Source organism: Schistocerca gregaria, chromosome 3 (assembly GCF_023897955.1).
Source record: "Schistocerca gregaria isolate iqSchGreg1 chromosome 3, iqSchGreg1.2, whole genome shotgun sequence".
Taxonomy (NCBI): Eukaryota; Metazoa; Arthropoda; class Insecta; order Orthoptera; family Acrididae; genus Schistocerca; species Schistocerca gregaria.
The window spans coordinates 870,467,165-870,485,429 of NC_064922.1; the positions used below are offsets into that span (position 1 = coordinate 870,467,165).

General features: G+C 38.2%; 1 protein-coding gene across 2 annotated transcripts in view; it reads right to left on the bottom strand.

Moving 5' to 3' along the window:
- The window catches only part of LOC126354906 (probable helicase senataxin), a 264,286-nt gene extending 251,544 nt beyond the window's left edge, over positions 1–12,742 (bottom strand). Inside the window, exons 1-3 of one of the 2 annotated variants that reach the window (XM_050004975.1) lie at positions 12,569–12,742; positions 6,997–7,210; positions 1,437–1,543 (exon numbers count right to left, since the gene is read on the bottom strand). In XM_050004975.1, coding sequence (XP_049860932.1) covers positions 1,437–1,535 — 99 coding nt within the window. In that variant the 5' untranslated portion in view covers positions 1,536–1,543; positions 6,997–7,210; positions 12,569–12,742. The remainder of the gene's footprint in view (positions 1–1,436; positions 1,544–6,996; positions 7,211–12,568) is intronic. The other variant, XM_050004976.1, reaches the window with a different exon arrangement.
- Between the last annotated feature and the right edge of the window lie 5,523 nt (positions 12,743–18,265).

Sequence of the window (18,265 nt, forward strand, 5' to 3'; positions counted from 1 at the left end):
GTGACTGGCTGCAAAAGCTTGCTAATTTTGATACCTTTATATACGTTTTCTCCTGCTGGTGCTTGCTGAGTAGATTTTTTTATCCATACAATTACACTATATTTACTAAAATTGATTATTTTTTATTGATATATCAGCTCAACTTCAGATTGTTGCACACATTTCTTGCGGATTTTACATATTTCTTGAAACACAAAAAAAATCCATGAAAAAAAAACCGTCTATTATGCCACCTAAGTAGCTGATTAATTCCCATGACAGTTGCTGATAAATAAATAATTCATTCAATGCAGCTGCAACACACCACTATGACTGCCACTGACCCTTGATCACTAAAATTACTGACTAGAGGGTGAACACGTGTGAAAATGGTATGCTAATTGTCAACAGGTCTTATTTTCCAACAAATTGTAATTCAGTTTGCTTCATCATCCTGGTTGCATATGTGTTTGTCCCACTGTGAGACAGTCAACCAATAGTATTGTGCATCACCACTGCATACAGATGTGGGATGCTGTTCCGAATGATTCAGAAGCTTCCACGAGACATGTGTATGGATCTCTACTGCCCAGGAAAAGACATAGGATTTTATGATAGAAGGCGTATCCTAATACAAAACTTCAATAATTTAAAATCAAGAATTGCCCTACTTACTTGCAGAAATAATAGGAAGTGACAAATCGAACAGCAACACAAAGCTACAAAAGAACTGAAGAGAAAAAGTAAGAAACAAAAGAGCAAAAAGGTAAAAGAGATGATGACACAGAAGGGAGAACCAGGAATAAATAAGTATTTTAGTATTACTTTGACATTGAAACTTTGATGAGGCATTATCTTTTGTTAATTGACATTAATATGATTCATCAGCAACACCATTATTAATAGTAATCTGAAATAAATGGGCTGTTGTAAATATGAAAAGAACAACTATACAACAACCAGAAGGAATGTTAACTATGTATCATTATCCTACAGAAAAAAAGAGAAAATTCCAGAGAACTGAGTAACCTCAAATGAAATTATTCAGCTTTTCTGGTGTGAATGGCCACGTCATAGTGGCTGCAAAATCTCATAATATTTCCACAACAGATTGCAGTGGTAGCAGCAGCAGCACACCCCTGCTATGAAGATACAGATGTTCGCTCAAGCACTTGTCGCTAATCACAAATATGATTAAAGTTTATTTTTTTAAAACAATTTATAGGACTTCCTACAGCTGCTTAATTTATTCATTTCATCAGACTATTGTTGGTTAAAAATAATTTCATAATTTGGCTTTCTTTATAACAGTTCTTGGCTAAGGTAAATAAATCTATGTAGTTATCTGTACAGCTTTCTCACCAATGATGGCAAAAAATTAGGTAGCCACTAAACAAGAACACTGTTCAAAAACTCAAGTACACAAAATAACAAAGAAACATCAAGAAAACACTTACACAATCTAGAGATTCATTTAGCACGATCCTTTCGTGTCTTTCTCCTTCATAGTTTACGTCATCAGAGAAGATTCTCTCAAGAGACCACACAGTGCACATACTGACTCCTGCAAAAGAAAACATCTTCTAATGATACAAAATTTGTGAGCATCTGAAAAAGTTGGAATTAACATTCAACAATAACACCAGACAAAGAGAGAAATGAAACAAAATTTGTAAACATACATGAGAACTAAGTGTATATGAGAAATAGATTAAATGTATGCTGAAGAATGTAATATAAATTTTGCAAGCAAGCAATTTGTTCTGTATGTGCAACAAAGCACTAAATATGTATCAAGTGCTAATAAACACAAGTATACTTTAGAAAAGGGTCAAGGCACATTTAATTTTTGTGTCATTATCTTCACTACAAGGCAAGATTTACCTGAACCTTCAAACCTGAACTATGTGCCTATTAAGTATCCCACATACATTAAATATCACTACACTTAATGATTTGTCAATAAACTCTCAAACTGTTTTAATACTTGGCTCTTTATGGTATTATTGTGTTGCAGTTTGTACAGGAACCATTGGACTAACTTCCATAATCTCCCTCATCATTACTGACTGTAACCACAACCATTGGCTAGGTATTTACACTAGCTTGTGGAGTCTCCCCATGACAATTTGTCAACAATATCTTCACTTATACTTGAGCTCCCAGTGTACTGTAATAAAAAAAACTCTGTTCCTGCATACATCAATTACTATCAGTCACTAAGATTATCATGTTCTCCAACAATACCACAGCAATCCATTTTCTGATAGATGACTTGAGCAATTTAATGTCAACATCAAAAATCTGAAGTTCTCTCTTTGACATATTGATACATTCATGTACTTATGTTTAGTGTTAGTGAAAATATGGCACTATGGAACTGTTCAATTAATAGTAATTCACAGTGTACTATTTTAGTGACTATCAACCAGCAGTGTGCCCAAAAATTAATGACCAATAGAGAACTGCACTGAAACAAGAAATAAATAATGAAAATAATAACAAAACATGAATCCTGAAATTTAACAACAAATTTATGCCTGGAAGCTTATGGAGTATACATCATGCTGCATTAAGTGCTGTTCCTTTGGCACCCCTCCCCCACCCCCCACTACCTAGTGGTACTTTTGATTGTTTGCATTTATTGGACTGTACAAAACAAATTAATTGGCTTCAGGCTTTCCACCTGGTGCACTCCCTGTTATGCTGCAGAGCACCCTTACTCCACATAGCACTAACTGTGAACAACTGTACTGCATTGGGTTGACACTGTGAGCCTTTCTATTTGTTGATTGTGCTTTACATGATAGCCAACATCATTTTGTTATTCATGTATACAGGAAATAAATAAGAAATAACTATTTTAAAAGAAATAAAGAAATTAGGTATGTTTATTACACTTCTGAAATCTGATAGTCTCTCTTAAGGACACAAGCAGAAACAGCAGGTGTTAAGGCGTTCACAGTGTTAACATGGAGGATGCTCTTAATTGTCACATTCTGAAGAAACAGTCATTCTTCTGTTTTTATTCTTTTCATTGCTGAAAAAAGCTACTCACAAAAGTATGTAGTGTCGAATACACACATGATCTATGTGGTATTTTTGTGCTGCTTGGGAAATGTTTTTTGCTGTAATGAATAGTACCACAATGACAAATTAAACATATTGTAACACTTATTTCATCAAAGTTGAATTTTGCAAGTCTAATACTTCTAACTGCAATGACATTAGTAAATCATTGGAAGAAACTGAAAATAAGTGCTGAACATTTCATTTCCAATTCTAAATTGGTGAGCACTTTGAATCTGATTTCAAGAGATATGGTGAGCTTCTTTATCTTGGCTCTGTAACTATGAAACTGGTACCTTCAGGCAGTTTTAAAGGCAGATTACTCTGCCTCTCAAACAAAGATAATTTTTCTATGAATGATTTGTTTTGATCGTTCATGTCAACTATCAGCTGCTCTTTGGCCTGCAATGATGAATTTAAGTTGTTGAGATGTATATTTATTTTAGCCAAAGGCACCAAATCTTCTAGGCAATGAATTACTTCCCCTTTCATTTCGAGACACAGGGATATTTTCTTATGAATGGCACAGAAAATATCAACAAAAACCTTTCGCCAGGTAGGCCGATGAAGTGTGCTGTGGTGAGTATGTCCCGACACTCTACTTCCATACCAATCAGAAATCCTTTGAATTGGTGGCAATTTGCACCATGATAAACAAAATGTGAAATCTTGGTGATGGCCAATCATTTTTAAGGCATCACTGTCAGCAGTTACAGAAATGAGTATGTCCCACGACAAATTCATATTGCCTACTGATAAACAAACAGCTTCAATGATAGCAAGTCCTATTGTGATGTAGTCAAGCATGACCACATCCAAGAGCTCAATATCAACACCATACACAAATGTCGGAAGCTGAGCACAGTCAGCTATACCTGTACTTTCATCAAATGTGAGTAAAAATGCAACAAAGTTCTTGGCTTTTTCTAGAGCTGTCTCTCTAAAACCACTGCCATGTCCATGATTTGATGAGACACCATTTGCCTCAAACCACAAACCCCTTCCATTGCCTGCAGCTCCCTTGGAAAACTAACATTCTGCATGTGCTACCATTTAAGATTTTATCAGAGTTCCCACTGGAAACTGCTTGCTAATCATTGCTATACTGCAAACTACTTTGTAGCTTGCTCAAACTGCTGCCTCCCTTACATTTTTTGCCCCAGCCATTCACCTGAAAAGCATAAACACATTACAGTACATGAGCTAATGCTGCATACTTCTGTAACATCTGTACTAAGAATTCTTTTCAAACTTACAGCTACTGCTATGTGATTTTTACACCTGGCTACTAGCTTCAACTTCTACTTGCTTGTAATGCAGTGGGTGAAGGTGTGTTTAATGTTGTTGCATGTTATATATCTTACCAGAATTAAATACTGGGCAATATTCAAGGCACTGCAGAAGTCCACTGATCTCAATAAAAGGAAAGGTCTCCTGCAATAGAGGCATAGGACTTCCATAACTAATGACAGCTGTCACTGAACATGCACTATTGTGTCAGTTACAGCTTCATGTGACTAGGGGGCAATGAGTTCACTTTCCGAACCACAGGGGCTCCTGCTCTGTGTTGCACTGTTGGCACAGCTTCTGGCATGCAACAGCTACATGAGGAAACCCATTTCTTTTGAAGAAATGCCAGAAGTAATGTAAAGGAATGATAACTGCAGTAATATGAATAATCATCTACATTGGTACCCATACTTGTACTACTTGGAGGGCATGGCAGAGGACACTTTCTATTGCAACACATATCCATCCTATTTCATTTGCACACAGAGTGCTAGATGAATGATTACTTAAATGTGTCTGCGCAAAGTGTGATTAGTCTAATTTTGTCTTATCTGTCCCTAATGGAACAACATGTAGGACACTGTAGTACATATCTGGATACCTCGCTTAATACTGGTTCTTAAAGCTTTGTAAATACAGTTTCATGGGACAGATGACTTCTATCTACAAATATAAGCTAATTCATGTTTTTCGGCATTTCTGTGATGCTCTCTAATGGGACAGGCAAACTGGTGGGCATATGTTCAATATCCCCTGTTAGTCCTACATGAGCAATATTCTATGATGGGTCACAAGAGTGCCTTGTAAGCAATCTCCTTTGTAGACTGACTACATTTTTCCAGTACTTTACCAATGAATTGAACCATACCAACTGTTTTACATATGACTGTGTGTAGAATCTGATAGGGAATCTGCAGCAGTCCAAGAAGTAAATTGGTGCAGTACTCTTGGACCCTTCCTTGTAAAAGAATATTTGAAAATTGAGTTCATTATTTATGATTTCAATTTGCTATCCTTAACTTCAGTTCCTATGTAATCCACAAAAGTCTGACCAATAACTTTGGTGCCACCAACAGCCTTTACATATGATCACATTTTTTTTTTTTTTTTTTTTTTTAGATTTTGTGAAAGGTCTCTCGATAAGGTTCGGATAGGGTACTTTTTGAAGGTTTTTTGCGTTGGGACTTTTCACAGCAAACACTTTTCATTCAGCGTAATTCTGTTTAAAGTCCTATGCTTTGTTTTATATCCCTAGTGCTGTAGCCACACTTATTTTTATTTACAGAGACTGTATGCTATGCGAAGCCCCTTCCATCATGAGCTGCTCCGTTACGTATATACTAGCAAACCTCTGATTGTTAAAGAATTAAATTCCCAAGTATAAAACGACTTCAAAAGTCTCATTAATTTACAACAACATAAGGAAAAGAGAGATTGCTACTCATCATAAAGATGGCACACTGAGTTGCAGACAGGCGCAATGACAGGACAGTTCCACATTTAGCTTCCGGTCAAAGCCTTCTTCAGAAAAGCCAACACACACATTCATTCACGCAAGCAGGCACACCTTATGCACACATAACCGCCATCTTTGGCAGTTTGGTCCAAGCACCAAACACCCATCACAATATTACCTTGGAATGGTTGCATTCAAAAGTAATCACCACAAGTGTCAAGAGATTTGTACCACTGGGAGAGGTGACAATCAATTCCTGTTCCACAGAACATGGTCAGCCACTGAAAGTTCCACAACTGCACCCAATCCTGCACTTCCTCATCTGACTGAAACCAACGTCCATGCATGACTTTCTCCATGTCACCAAAATTGTGAAATCCACACTGGGAAAGATACGGACTGTACGGAAGATGTTGTAATGCTTCCCAACCAAATCGCTGAAGCATAGCCTTCGCCGAATGGCAATGTGGAGGCGACCGTCATTATGCAACTGGATGATTCCATCTGACAACATTCCTGGGAGTTTTGGCTTTACGATGCATCACAGTTTCTATAAAGTGCCTTCATAGTGCTGCACACAAATTATCATTCCATGCTCGAGGAACTTGTCGCGCAGAGGGGACCTGCAATCAAAGTAGGAGGTCATCGTGACTTTCACAACTTCTGTGAACAACTTTGGATATTTTTGGTGGGAAGATGTGTGGAGAGATGTGTAAGGTTCCCACTGCTGGTTTTGCCTTTTGTCTTTGCGCTGTTGGAGTGCTTTAAGACAGAATCATCCTGTTGCACAATAACACCTGCCCCCATACTGGCAATCGGACAAAGGCTACATTTCAGTGACTTGGTTGGGAAACGCAGCAACATCCTCCACACAGACCTGATCTTTCTCCATGTGGGTTTCATGTCTTTGGCGTCCTGAAGAAAGAATTGTGGGCATCAGTTTCGGTTGGACAAGGAAGTGCAAGAGCGAAATCAGTTGCAGACCTATCAGTGACTGACTGCATTTCATGCAACAGGAATCTATCATCTTGTCTCCCAGTGCGATAACTATCTTAATGCATGAGGTGATTACTATTGAATGGAAACATTCCATGGTCCCATTGTGACAAGTGTTCAGCTTTCATTTGACATATGGTCTCAAGCACTACCAGCTTCATGCAAATTAATGACACACACATAAGTAGATCATCTAATTTCCTTACACTTATCACATAGCTGCACCACAGTTCTCCTAATGAATTGTTCTGTTGCTTCTTCTTGTGACCAGTATCTTCTCAGAGTTATCACTTATATAACAACTCTGTTTTGCCTTGGTCTATACCATATTTAAAGTTAGCTCAGCCTTTTCTGGTGCTTTTGTCTCAGATTGAGGCTCTACACCAATAATTAACAGTTTCACATGTTTCCATTTACAACCTGAAAAAAGGTATCATAGTGAAATTTTGTATATCATCTTTTTAAACAGGTTGCATGAGCACTTACTGTGCAAGTTAATCTAACAAAGGTAAAAGTATGTACAAGGGTTTGCACAGGTACATTCAGCAAAATGAAAACACAGATAAACAATATAGTGCTAATATGTCAAATTTGTTCTTCACAGGCCTCACAATGTATGGTGTGTGCCACAGGATACCTTGTACCACTACAAATAAAGTGAGGGGAAAATGACTGACTAATGTCTCCATATGAGCCCTAATTTCTATTATCTTATCCCTGTGGCCCTTCCGTGAAATGTACACTGGCGGCAGCAGAATTGTTCTGCAGTCAGCTTCAAATGTTCGATCTCTAAATATCCTCACTTACGTTCCTCGAAAAGTACGCCACCTTCCCTCCTGGGGTCCCCATTTGAGTTACTGATGCATCTTCAGAATAATCACATACTGACTGAACCTACTGGTAACAAATGTAGCAGCCCACCTCTGAATTGCTTCAATGTCTTCCTATAATCTGACCTGGGGGATAGGGTGGGTGGGGGGGTGGGGGGGGTGGGGAGGGGGGTGGAATCCCAAACACTCAAGCAGTAATAGAGAATGTGTTGCACTAGTATTCTATAAATGATCTCCTTCACAGATGAGTCACTTTCCTAAAATTCTCCCAATAAACCAAAGTTGATTATTCACCTTCCCTTCTACAATCCTTGGTATGTTTGTTCCAGCTTAGATCACTCTACAACATTACACACCTCCCCCCCCCCCCCAAAAAAAAAAAAAAAAAAATAAATAAATAAAATAAAATTAAATGACGTGACTGCGTCAAGCACCATACTACTAATGCTGTATCATTATGGGAGTGTTTTTCCTAGCCATCTGCATTAACTCAATAACTTTTCTACATTTAGATCTGTCTGGCATTCATCACGTCAACTAAAAGTTTTAGCTGGATGGTTATCTCAAAGTATCTGACTGTTGTGACTGATACCGACTTTTCATTAAAGGCGCTGTCACAAATTACCAGATTTTTCGTCACATTGCATTCTCTTTAACAAGAGTTGGTCAGAAATATTCACACCAAGTGCTGAGTGTCTGAGTTCTTTATGCCTTTTGCAACAATTTTCTACCAAGGCCCTCTCAGTTTCTGGACACAGGTTCCTCCACCATACATATACTTATTTGTAACATCTTGTGTAACAGCACCATTCAGGAGAAGTTCAAGACATTATCGACTAAGTCAAATATATATCAGCACTCTTCCCTGATGTTTACTTGATTCTGCTTCACTCTTAACAACATAATTCCGTAGATAATGAAGCACTGGATTCTCACTGTTGAGAGGTTCTCTGTCCGCTCAGATATATAGGGTCATGTCCCACACACAAATACTCAGTTTACAAAGTGGCAATATGAATCCAAAAAGAATCCTTTGCTCTATACTGTTTTGAAACTTCATGTCAGATTAAAACTGTGTGCCAGACCAGTACCAAGACCTGGAAGCTGACCTTTTGTGGGAAATGCTCAGACTGAGTGAGCTATCCATGCATGACTCATGACCTCTCCTCACAGGTTTAGTTCTGACAGCACCTTAATCCTACTTTCCAAACTTAACAGCTCTGCTGTATTCCTAACGGGACTAGCACTCCTGAAGGAAAGGGGAAGAAAGGATACCATGAAGAAATGTCTTATGAGATTTTTTCCAGAATGACTCTTCCAGTCTGCAGGGGAATGAATGTGTGTGGTGTTGAAAGATGGGGTGGGGACAGAAGGCAGGTGGTGCTGGCACAAACATAATCGCAGCCAGAGATCTCGTGGAACTATGTTACCTTTGACTAGATACATACCCTTTGGATTAACTGACAATTCAGTGTGAAAAATACTTCAAGGTATGATATTAAAAGCACTGGGTAACGCAAGAGAAAGTCACTGGAAGTTTAGGTAGGTCGACAGTAGGCTTATCACACGTCCAGGATTAGCCCAGACAGCCTTGGTTTGTTAGTGCTGTCCGGTATAATGCGCAGGGTTGCAAAAAGTCTAGGGTTTGAAAATTTCATGACTGGCAACACCTTTTTTTTTTTTTAATTTTAGACCTATATGTTTGACATTGCATGTTTAAATATTGTCTTACAGCAGTGACTCTCTATTGGATTTTGGAGCAAGCACTGACATTAATGGGAAGACATGGCTACCAGTTTTGCCACAACTTTTCACTTAGGATTACTCGTCTGACAAAATAAGAGGCACAAAGTGTTTATGTCATTTTCAAAGCAAAGTAACTCTCTACACAAATCTGATGATTTGGCAATGGGCAAAAGAAACTGTGCATTTAATGTAAACCTGCAACAGAAATACACATTTTTGAAATTGTGTAATGATAGTAACAATGGCTGTGTTTACTGCACGCTACATACTGGACAACTTTCAACTTTCTGTGGCACACAAAGAAAAGAGTGAAGTTAAAGATCACACGAAATGATTTAAACATAGGAGTGCTATTAATGCTACTCCTTCAGTGAATGTAAGAGATTTCTTTAAAGGTCACATATTCACACCACAGTGCTTGAACTCAGTTCCAAAACATAAGACAGCACATGCAGTTACTACTACACAATAGATTCATGGTGGGAGAGAGAGCCTCCATGTTATACAATTTCCGGAAAGCTATTTATGAAATAACAGCTACTTCTAGGCAACAGATATAAAATATAGCACAAGGCTGTAGATAGAAAGACACTAAATGACACACATTTGGTTACCATAGCTTATGATTACGGAAAGATCTCTCACAGAAATCAAAGCAATTTTGGTCATATGTTAAGGTTTTTGGTGGCACCAAAAGATTCAGAAGCACATAAAGTATAAGTTTCACAACAATGTAAAAATGAGGGGTATAGATATTAGCATCAGAAACATTGTGAAATACCTGAACTGACTAAAATTGAACAAGGCCACACAGACCGATGTTATCCCTGTGAGATTCTATATAGAATTTTCAGATGAATTAGCCATACACTTAATTATAATATCCAAACCTCTCTCGAAGATAAAAACAGAGGTTGGAAGACAGCAGAGGTTACATCCATCAACAAGAAGAGTAGTAGAAATGATCGACCAAACTGCCATCCAGTGTAACTGATTTTGAGCTCCTCAGCCTGAAGAATGGTCTGACGCAACACTCAATGCTCGTCAACCCTGTGCAAGTCTCTTCATTTCTCCATATCTACTGCAAACTACATCCATTCTCACCTGCTTACTGCATTCAAGCCTTGGTCTCCTACTATCCCTCTGCCCCCTGCACCCCCCCCCCCCCCAACCATTTCCTTATGAAACTGACAACTACTTGGTGCCTAAGGGTGCGTCCTATCACTTTTGCCAAGAAGTGACACAAACTTGTTTTCCTCCAAATTTGATTAAGTACCACTTAATTAGTAACACAACCTACCCATTCAATCTTTGGTATTCTTCCATAGCCCCACATTTCAAAAGCTTCTAGTGTCTTCTCATCTGAACTGATTATTGCCCACTTTTCTTCTGCAGAAGGTTACACTCCAGATAAGTACTTTCAAGAGAGATTTCTAAACACTTAAATTGATATTAAATGTCAATTGGTCCCTCTTTTTCAAATATGTTTTTATTGATATTGCCAGTCTGCATTTTATATCCTCACTACTGCCATCATCAGTTATTTTGCTGCTCAAATAGAATGACTTGTCCACTAATTATAGTTTCTGATTGCCTAACCTAATTTCCTCGGAATTACCTGATTCAATCAGACTAAATTCCATTACTCTTGTTTTACTACACTTGAGGTTGATCTTACAGTCTCTTTTCAAAAATGCTATCCATTCCGTCCTGACAGAATTACATCATGGGCAATCCTTAAAGATTTTATCTCTTTCAACTCCTTTCCCTTTAAAAATTTCTCCTTTGTTACCTGCACAGCTTGCTCAATGTCTCACACCCTTCTCCACTACCTTCCAGTGTCCCCATGTCTTGTCCATGTATAAAACTTACTTTCATAATTCTTAAACAAAATGTTAGGCTAGCTATGATTAAATTAAGCTCTGTGTAAAATTATACCAGACAGTTTCTCTTTCAGTTCTTTCCCCCATTTCATATTATCCTACTGTTGTTTCTTCTCTTCCTTTCCCTAATACTGAATTCCTGTCACCAATCCCAATTACATTTTTGTCTCCTTTAACTACTTAAATAATTTCTTTTATTTCAACAAATATTATTTCAGTCTCTCCATCATCTGCAGAGCTGTTGGTATATAAACTTGTACTACTGCAGTGGGTGTTGGCTCCCATGTCTACAATAACACATTCACTATGCTTTCATAGAGGCTTTCCTGCATTCATATTTTCTTATTCATTATTAGGTTTACTCCTGCATTGTCTCTATTTGAGTTTGTATTCATAACTCTGTATGGACTTGATCAGAAGCCACATTCTTCCTAACACCTCACCTCACCAACTCAAACTATATGTAACTATAATCTCTTAATATCAGTTTTTAATGTATCTGCTTGTTCAAGGGATCTAACATTCCATGCTCCAATTCGTAGAATGCCAGTTTTGTTTTTTCTGTTGGTAATATCGTCATGAGTACATCCACCAAGCAATCAGAATGGAGGTATATTTTATCCACGAGCATTACATTACCATTAAGCATACAGTACAGATGCATGTCCCGAAGGGGGAATGAAGGGATTCCGTTGAAGTTGCACCATTCCACCACTATATCACTCTCGAAAAGAATGTGGTATCCGTGACTTGTGTGCAATCTAATCTCACACGCTGACTTACCATAACAGTGGTTATAACACTCGGAGCTTCGTCAAACTTCTATTCAACATTTATTTTGAGCACCAGGGTGTAAGACAAACATGTGCCGTAAGTGATCTGGACAACAAATTGTGTTAACAAAATGCTAAACTACATACGCTGAGCTTCAGAGCTGGTCTTAAGGATTGCACTTTCAATGGTTTTCTAAGGCACTGCTAAAAATCATACGGTTTATGGATAACATGAGGCACGTTTCCTTTAATTATAAAACAATAAATTCTTATTTTATGAGTAATGCTGCTTACGGAGCATTTTACATCATATAATCACAAAATAACATTTGTATGGAGAACGTCAAAAATTAAGCATTGAAAAGAACAGTTTACAACAGACTCGGTAAGTATTACTTGGAGCAGGATAATAACAATATGCTCTAAATATTTATAACGCCGATGTTTTGTATTTGTCACTGTACAAGAAATCCTAAATACCGGATTTAATTCATTACCCGCAACATTTACATTCACTGAACTGAACATTTTAAAAGTCATACGTACACGACATTTACGAAGCGATGTAAATAATGTTTTGACAATTTTTCAACAAAACAATAACTGTTGTCAACACAAATCGCGCTCAATTTCACAATATTTTATTTCTCATTTGTCAAGGTTCAAAACAAAGTTTGAATTTTTCATATCTTTGACCTGACCAAAGATCATCTTGCATATCGTTGATTAACAAACAAATTACCAGGTAGCAAGACATGAATTTGTAGGAGAGAAAAAAAAGTTATAAAAAACGTTGAACCGTTTCATAGACGGGCAAAATATGTGTTTGAAGCACAACAATTACATTTGAGATACATCAAAACGTTTAACAAAGAAAAGTGTCTTTAGATGGCTTGTGCCGATAAACGCCAGTTACCGGTTGTTCGTTTGTCAAAGAGGGCTGTGCAACTCACATCCTTTACTGTGACCTTGGTGACTAAAATGAAAATACCTAGATCATTCTGTAAATTTTATTATTTTATTGAATTGCTTCAACCTATAATTTTTGCAATTTCTGTTTCAATCAATTGATTCTGGGGAACAGGACAGCAATTCGATGTAATCATTACACAGCTGTATTATGATAGTAGGTAAACTACAGTAACTTTTAATTTAAAGTTAATGTTTTGTTACCATAAAAGAAGTGGCAAAACCATTGCACTTATGAAGAAGATACAAATGACCTATAGCATAAGAGGACTGTCTGTTGTGTTGAAAAAAAAGACAAGAAGCAAGTCTGACATTAGGAATATAGAAAATCACCAAGAAATACGGGCAAACAATATTTTACTTCTTCTAATAATGTAATACGAACTCAAGCGTTTGAAAGAGTAAAGGGCTGTTGCCAGGAGGACTATTAAAAACTGGAAGAGTTAAATGAAGTATACAGAGACGAATGTTTCACTAGTTTTGTTTAAGTAGAAAGAAATTCAAGATATGATATGTAATGAATTAAAGTCTATAGCTCTAAATGCTGCAAAGAATATATGACATATGTCTGGGCTTACAAGTTGTATCTGAAAGGGACAGAAGTCGAAGTTTCTCAGACGTTTTTACCAACTTATGATTACTCATAAGAGAGTTAAGAGAGTGCACTATATTCTGGAAAAAAATCTTCTAAGTAAAACATTTGAACAAATAACAGGCACTCATACTAACAGGCCATGAGAAATAATCACAAACTGACTTCAATCAAAAATTCGCCAAAAAAGTCATTACAGCATTTTGATGATCCACACTTCAATGTAAAATGCTTTGTGAAATGTTAAGAAAATATATTAAAGATAAAAACGAGGAAGCTCTTACTATAAACAGGCAGACAGATATTTTGAAATGATAAGAAAAATGTTAGATGAAGTTAAAGACAATGAGACATGTGCTGTCCTAGGAGAAGTTGTACAAACTCAGGATAAATCCAGGGGTAGCTAACCAAGGGACAGCATAACCATGGCCTAACTTGGAAATCACATTTTATGAGACCACTTTATTCCCGTTTTAGTTATTGCTGGAATATCGTTTCCAGATAGTTAAGTCGGCAACAGCTGAAGAGCATGTTGGGTATTTTCGCATCGTCACCTATAGAAATATCGTGTCTATCATGAAGTACAACCTTTTCATATAGCAGAACGATTCGCTTGAGGGTACTTCGAGGCTGGTCGATGAAGTGATTCAGTTGAACAGCATAGCAGAAAACATGAAAACTGATGCAGTGTCATGCAATGAAAAGATCAGTGCAAAACATGAAACTTGCATTAATAATATAACGATGCATCTTACAATTATTTAAAGGATCAGTACTTTCTTGTTTGACCAGCAAGAGACATCCCTAAATTTCGGAATGAAACATGGGCAAAACATATGCTAGTTTCAGTTAACAATCAACTTTGCTGAGATTAACACAGCAGCAACAACAAACATACGATTTTTTTCCTTTCTCCTCTGGACATAAATATTATGTCAAGAGGTTACAGAATGGAGGTGCCTCATCGTGAAATGCAAGTTCCAAGTTGCGAAAAAAAAAATACACGATTTTTGTATAGTTGTCAACAGAAGGACGCCACAGTCAGTTCTGTTCAGATACACCATTTCTAGGCAAGATAATATTCCATCACACATACTGTCAGTAGTCACCTAATAAAGAAGAAAGTGTGAAATTTGGTCCGCTTTGCCAAATAGTTGGTTTTCTTCAGAGTTGTAACAAATTTTGATAACATAGACACCATGGAGTTCTTAGAATGATTAATTCGTTACAGCAGCAATGGGTGTTCTACAGAAAGTACCTATGCAGAATTACTGAATATTATTCGTTCACCAACTTTCGTAATTCTTTGGCATATACAAAATACAGTTTATACGATGGGTAAATTATTATATTGGAGACATACCTGAAGAATAAGATGCCAACATTTACAATAAACCACAACAGTCTGGGGTAGAGATGTACCTAAGGCACATACACAAACTGGAGACTGCTGTTATTGTGTCACACTCTAAATGTCTGGAGAACACAAACTATTTCATACTTAATTTTTGCTTGTGCGATCGTCTATATGAGCTATATGTTATCTCAAGGGACTGGGAAGTAACTAGAGACTTGATACCTTCACTGTGTTCTTCCTTCTTTTCTACGATCGTCTGAGTTTAAAACTGTAAATATTTATTTCAGAATAAAAATACTTATTCTGAAAGGTGAGAGAATTAGCAGAGTTGCAGATGGTGCTGGTTCAAAAGCAGCATGACAAGAACGAGAGAAGGGGAAGGACCTGCACCACTTAAAAGAACAGCATAAAGCTCCAAATTAGGATTAGAAAATAAAAATTTAAACAATTGATTTCAGAATAAAATATATAATCCATACACATTTGTTTATTTTATTTTCATTTGATTACATCAGAGTACTGAAATACTACACAAAAATGTCTCTTGTTCATATCGTTCAGTGTCATACACAGTCTCTTCATAATCCTGCTGGGTGTCCCCCTATCAGTATCAATGAAGTCTCGAATGCACAGAATGACAGCATCAGAGGCATCGTATCTGAGTCTCAGTAGTAGTTAATTAGTTGGTGGAACAGAGACGTTTCTGAAAGAAAGCAAAGACTGACATGAGACAATTTGTGTGATAATTCAAGAGAAATTTTTAAACATAACCATTATGATTGTGTAGTAGATGGTACATAAGGTCATAGTGTTTGTGTTTTGTATGTTTGTACTTCGATTGCTATGGGTTCATTTACCGATTGTCATTTTTTATTTGTACTTCACTGTTGCTACTTGAGTTTACATTTTGTCATTTGGAGATAGAGAGTGGAGCTCGTGAACACTAGAAAATGGAGTGGCAAGTGGAGAAGTCGGAACATTGCCGACATTCGAGGTAAATAATCCCCTTCTGACTGAACACACTGACTCCAACTGTGTTTCCACTTTTGGAAATATTCTTGGAAATTCTTTCCTGAAGTGTGTTAAGGATTCTTTCCATATTTGACTGTCAAATCGCTTCCCTTTAAGTGTAAATGTCAGTTTAGGAAACAGGTAGAAGCCCACAGGATCCAAATCGGGAATGTGGGTGCTGTGCAACCACAGGAATTTTGAATTTGGTCAAAAATTCAACGATAGAGAAGGCACGATGAACTGGAGAATTGTCATGGTGTAGCACTCAACTCCTGTATTCTCACAGTGCAGGAGTTTTCTTCCACATCTTTTCGTGCAAACGCTCAAGGACAAATTTGTAGTATTCCTGGTTAACTGCCGGTCCGTCAGGGGTAAATCCAGGATGCGCAATACCGGTAGAATCCAAAAAAAAATCAGCAACATCCTCTTCACCTCCGACCGACTTTGCTGTGCTTTCTTCGATCGTGGTGAACCTGGAGCCTTCCACTGCAAAGACTGCACTTTGGTTTCAGGATCATGTACATATACCCACGATTCGTCACCTGTAATTACCATATTTAACAAATCTAGGTCATTTTTAGTCCGATTAATCAGCTCTTGGCATGCTTCAAGTCGGTATTGTCTGTGGTCACTTGACAACACTTTTGGAATGAATTTTGCGGACGCTCGATGCATGTTCAGATTTTCAGTTAAAATTGAGTGAACAGCACATAAACTTAAATTAAATTCATCAGCCAACTCCCTAATTGCAAGTCTACGATCAGATCGCGAACTTTCACATTTTCATTCGTTTTTGAGGTGGAAGGACGGCCGAACCGTGGTTCATCTTCAAATGATTCGCGGCTATTTTTAAATATGTTGAACCAGGCAAAAACAATTGACTGATTCATAAAATTATCTCCAAAAGCTGTTTTTAATAGTTCGTCAGTCCCAGAAGTTGATTTCCCATTTTAAAACAAAATTTCACGCAACCTCTTTGCTCCGTCTTTACGTCTATTTTCAAGCAGACAGAATCTGGCAACAACCTCCAACAGACCCGCACTCAGCCTGCTGCCACAACGAACTGAATAAAGGAAACGCAGTTTGCTGTCAGAGGGCGTTCAATGAGAAAGCAATGACTCACTCCCCAACCTCCGTGTACCTGCTCGCCAAACCAGTAAGCAGTAGTGGATCCATTCTTAAAACATTCCAATCACACCTCTTATTCTGCTGTTGGAGTTTGATAATGGGATGACAGCAGCATAGGCAGCGAGAAACATTTGTGCTGCGTAGCGAGATAATGCCATTGGACAGAGCACAACAAGAAAACGATTTTCACGTTTTAAGGAGGACCGTCTTGACATTAGTGACTCTGCATTCAGGAAGACATTTGGCGTTTGATGAAGATCATTTAAAAGCACTAATCCACAATGATCCACGTCAGTGTACTCGAGAACTGGCAGATCTGATGAACTGTGATCATTCGACAATAGTAGGACATTTGTATACAATAGAGAAGGTTCAAAAATGGGGTGTATGGGTCATGCATGCTCTAAGCCAAAATCACAAAAGTCTATGGTCGGTCATGTGTGCATCTCTGGTTACTTGTCATAAATTGGCTCGTAAATAACACTAACCATTACTATTCTTTATCGTTACTACTTACGAGAAATGGTGTCTTTATGAAAACGTAACGAAACGAAGGAGCTCCAATGTCAGGCGCGAAATGAGCCCCTTAGGGATATGGCAGCAAGAGAGGGGAAGAAAACCAATGTACACTCCGTGTGCATACCGGGGGAGTCCTTCCAGATGTGGAAAGGGTCCTTCCGGTTGCCATGAACGGTACAGGGTGCACCCATCTGCAGGTGGTCGCTCATGTCGGCACCAATGATGTGTGTCGCTATGGATCGGAGGAAATCCTCTCTGGCTTCCGGCGGCTATCTGATTTGGTGAAGACTGCCAGTCTCGCTAGCGGGATGAAAGCAGAGCTCACCATCTGCAGCATCGTCGACAGGACTGACTGCGGACCTTTGGTACAGAGCCGAGTGGAGGGTCTGAATCAGAGGCTGAGACGGTTCTGCGACCGTGTGGGCTGCAAATTCCTCGACTTGCGCCATAGGGTGGTGGGGTTTCGGGTTCCGCTGGACAGGTCAGGAGTCCACTACACGCAACAAGCGGCTACACGGGTAGCAGGGGTTGTGTGGCGTGGGCTGGGCGGTTTTTTTTAGGTTAGATGGCCTCGGACAAGTACAGAAAGGGTAACAGCCTCAATGGGTGCGGGGCAAAGTCAGGACATGCGGGTACCAGGCAGCAATCGGTATTGTAATTGTAAACT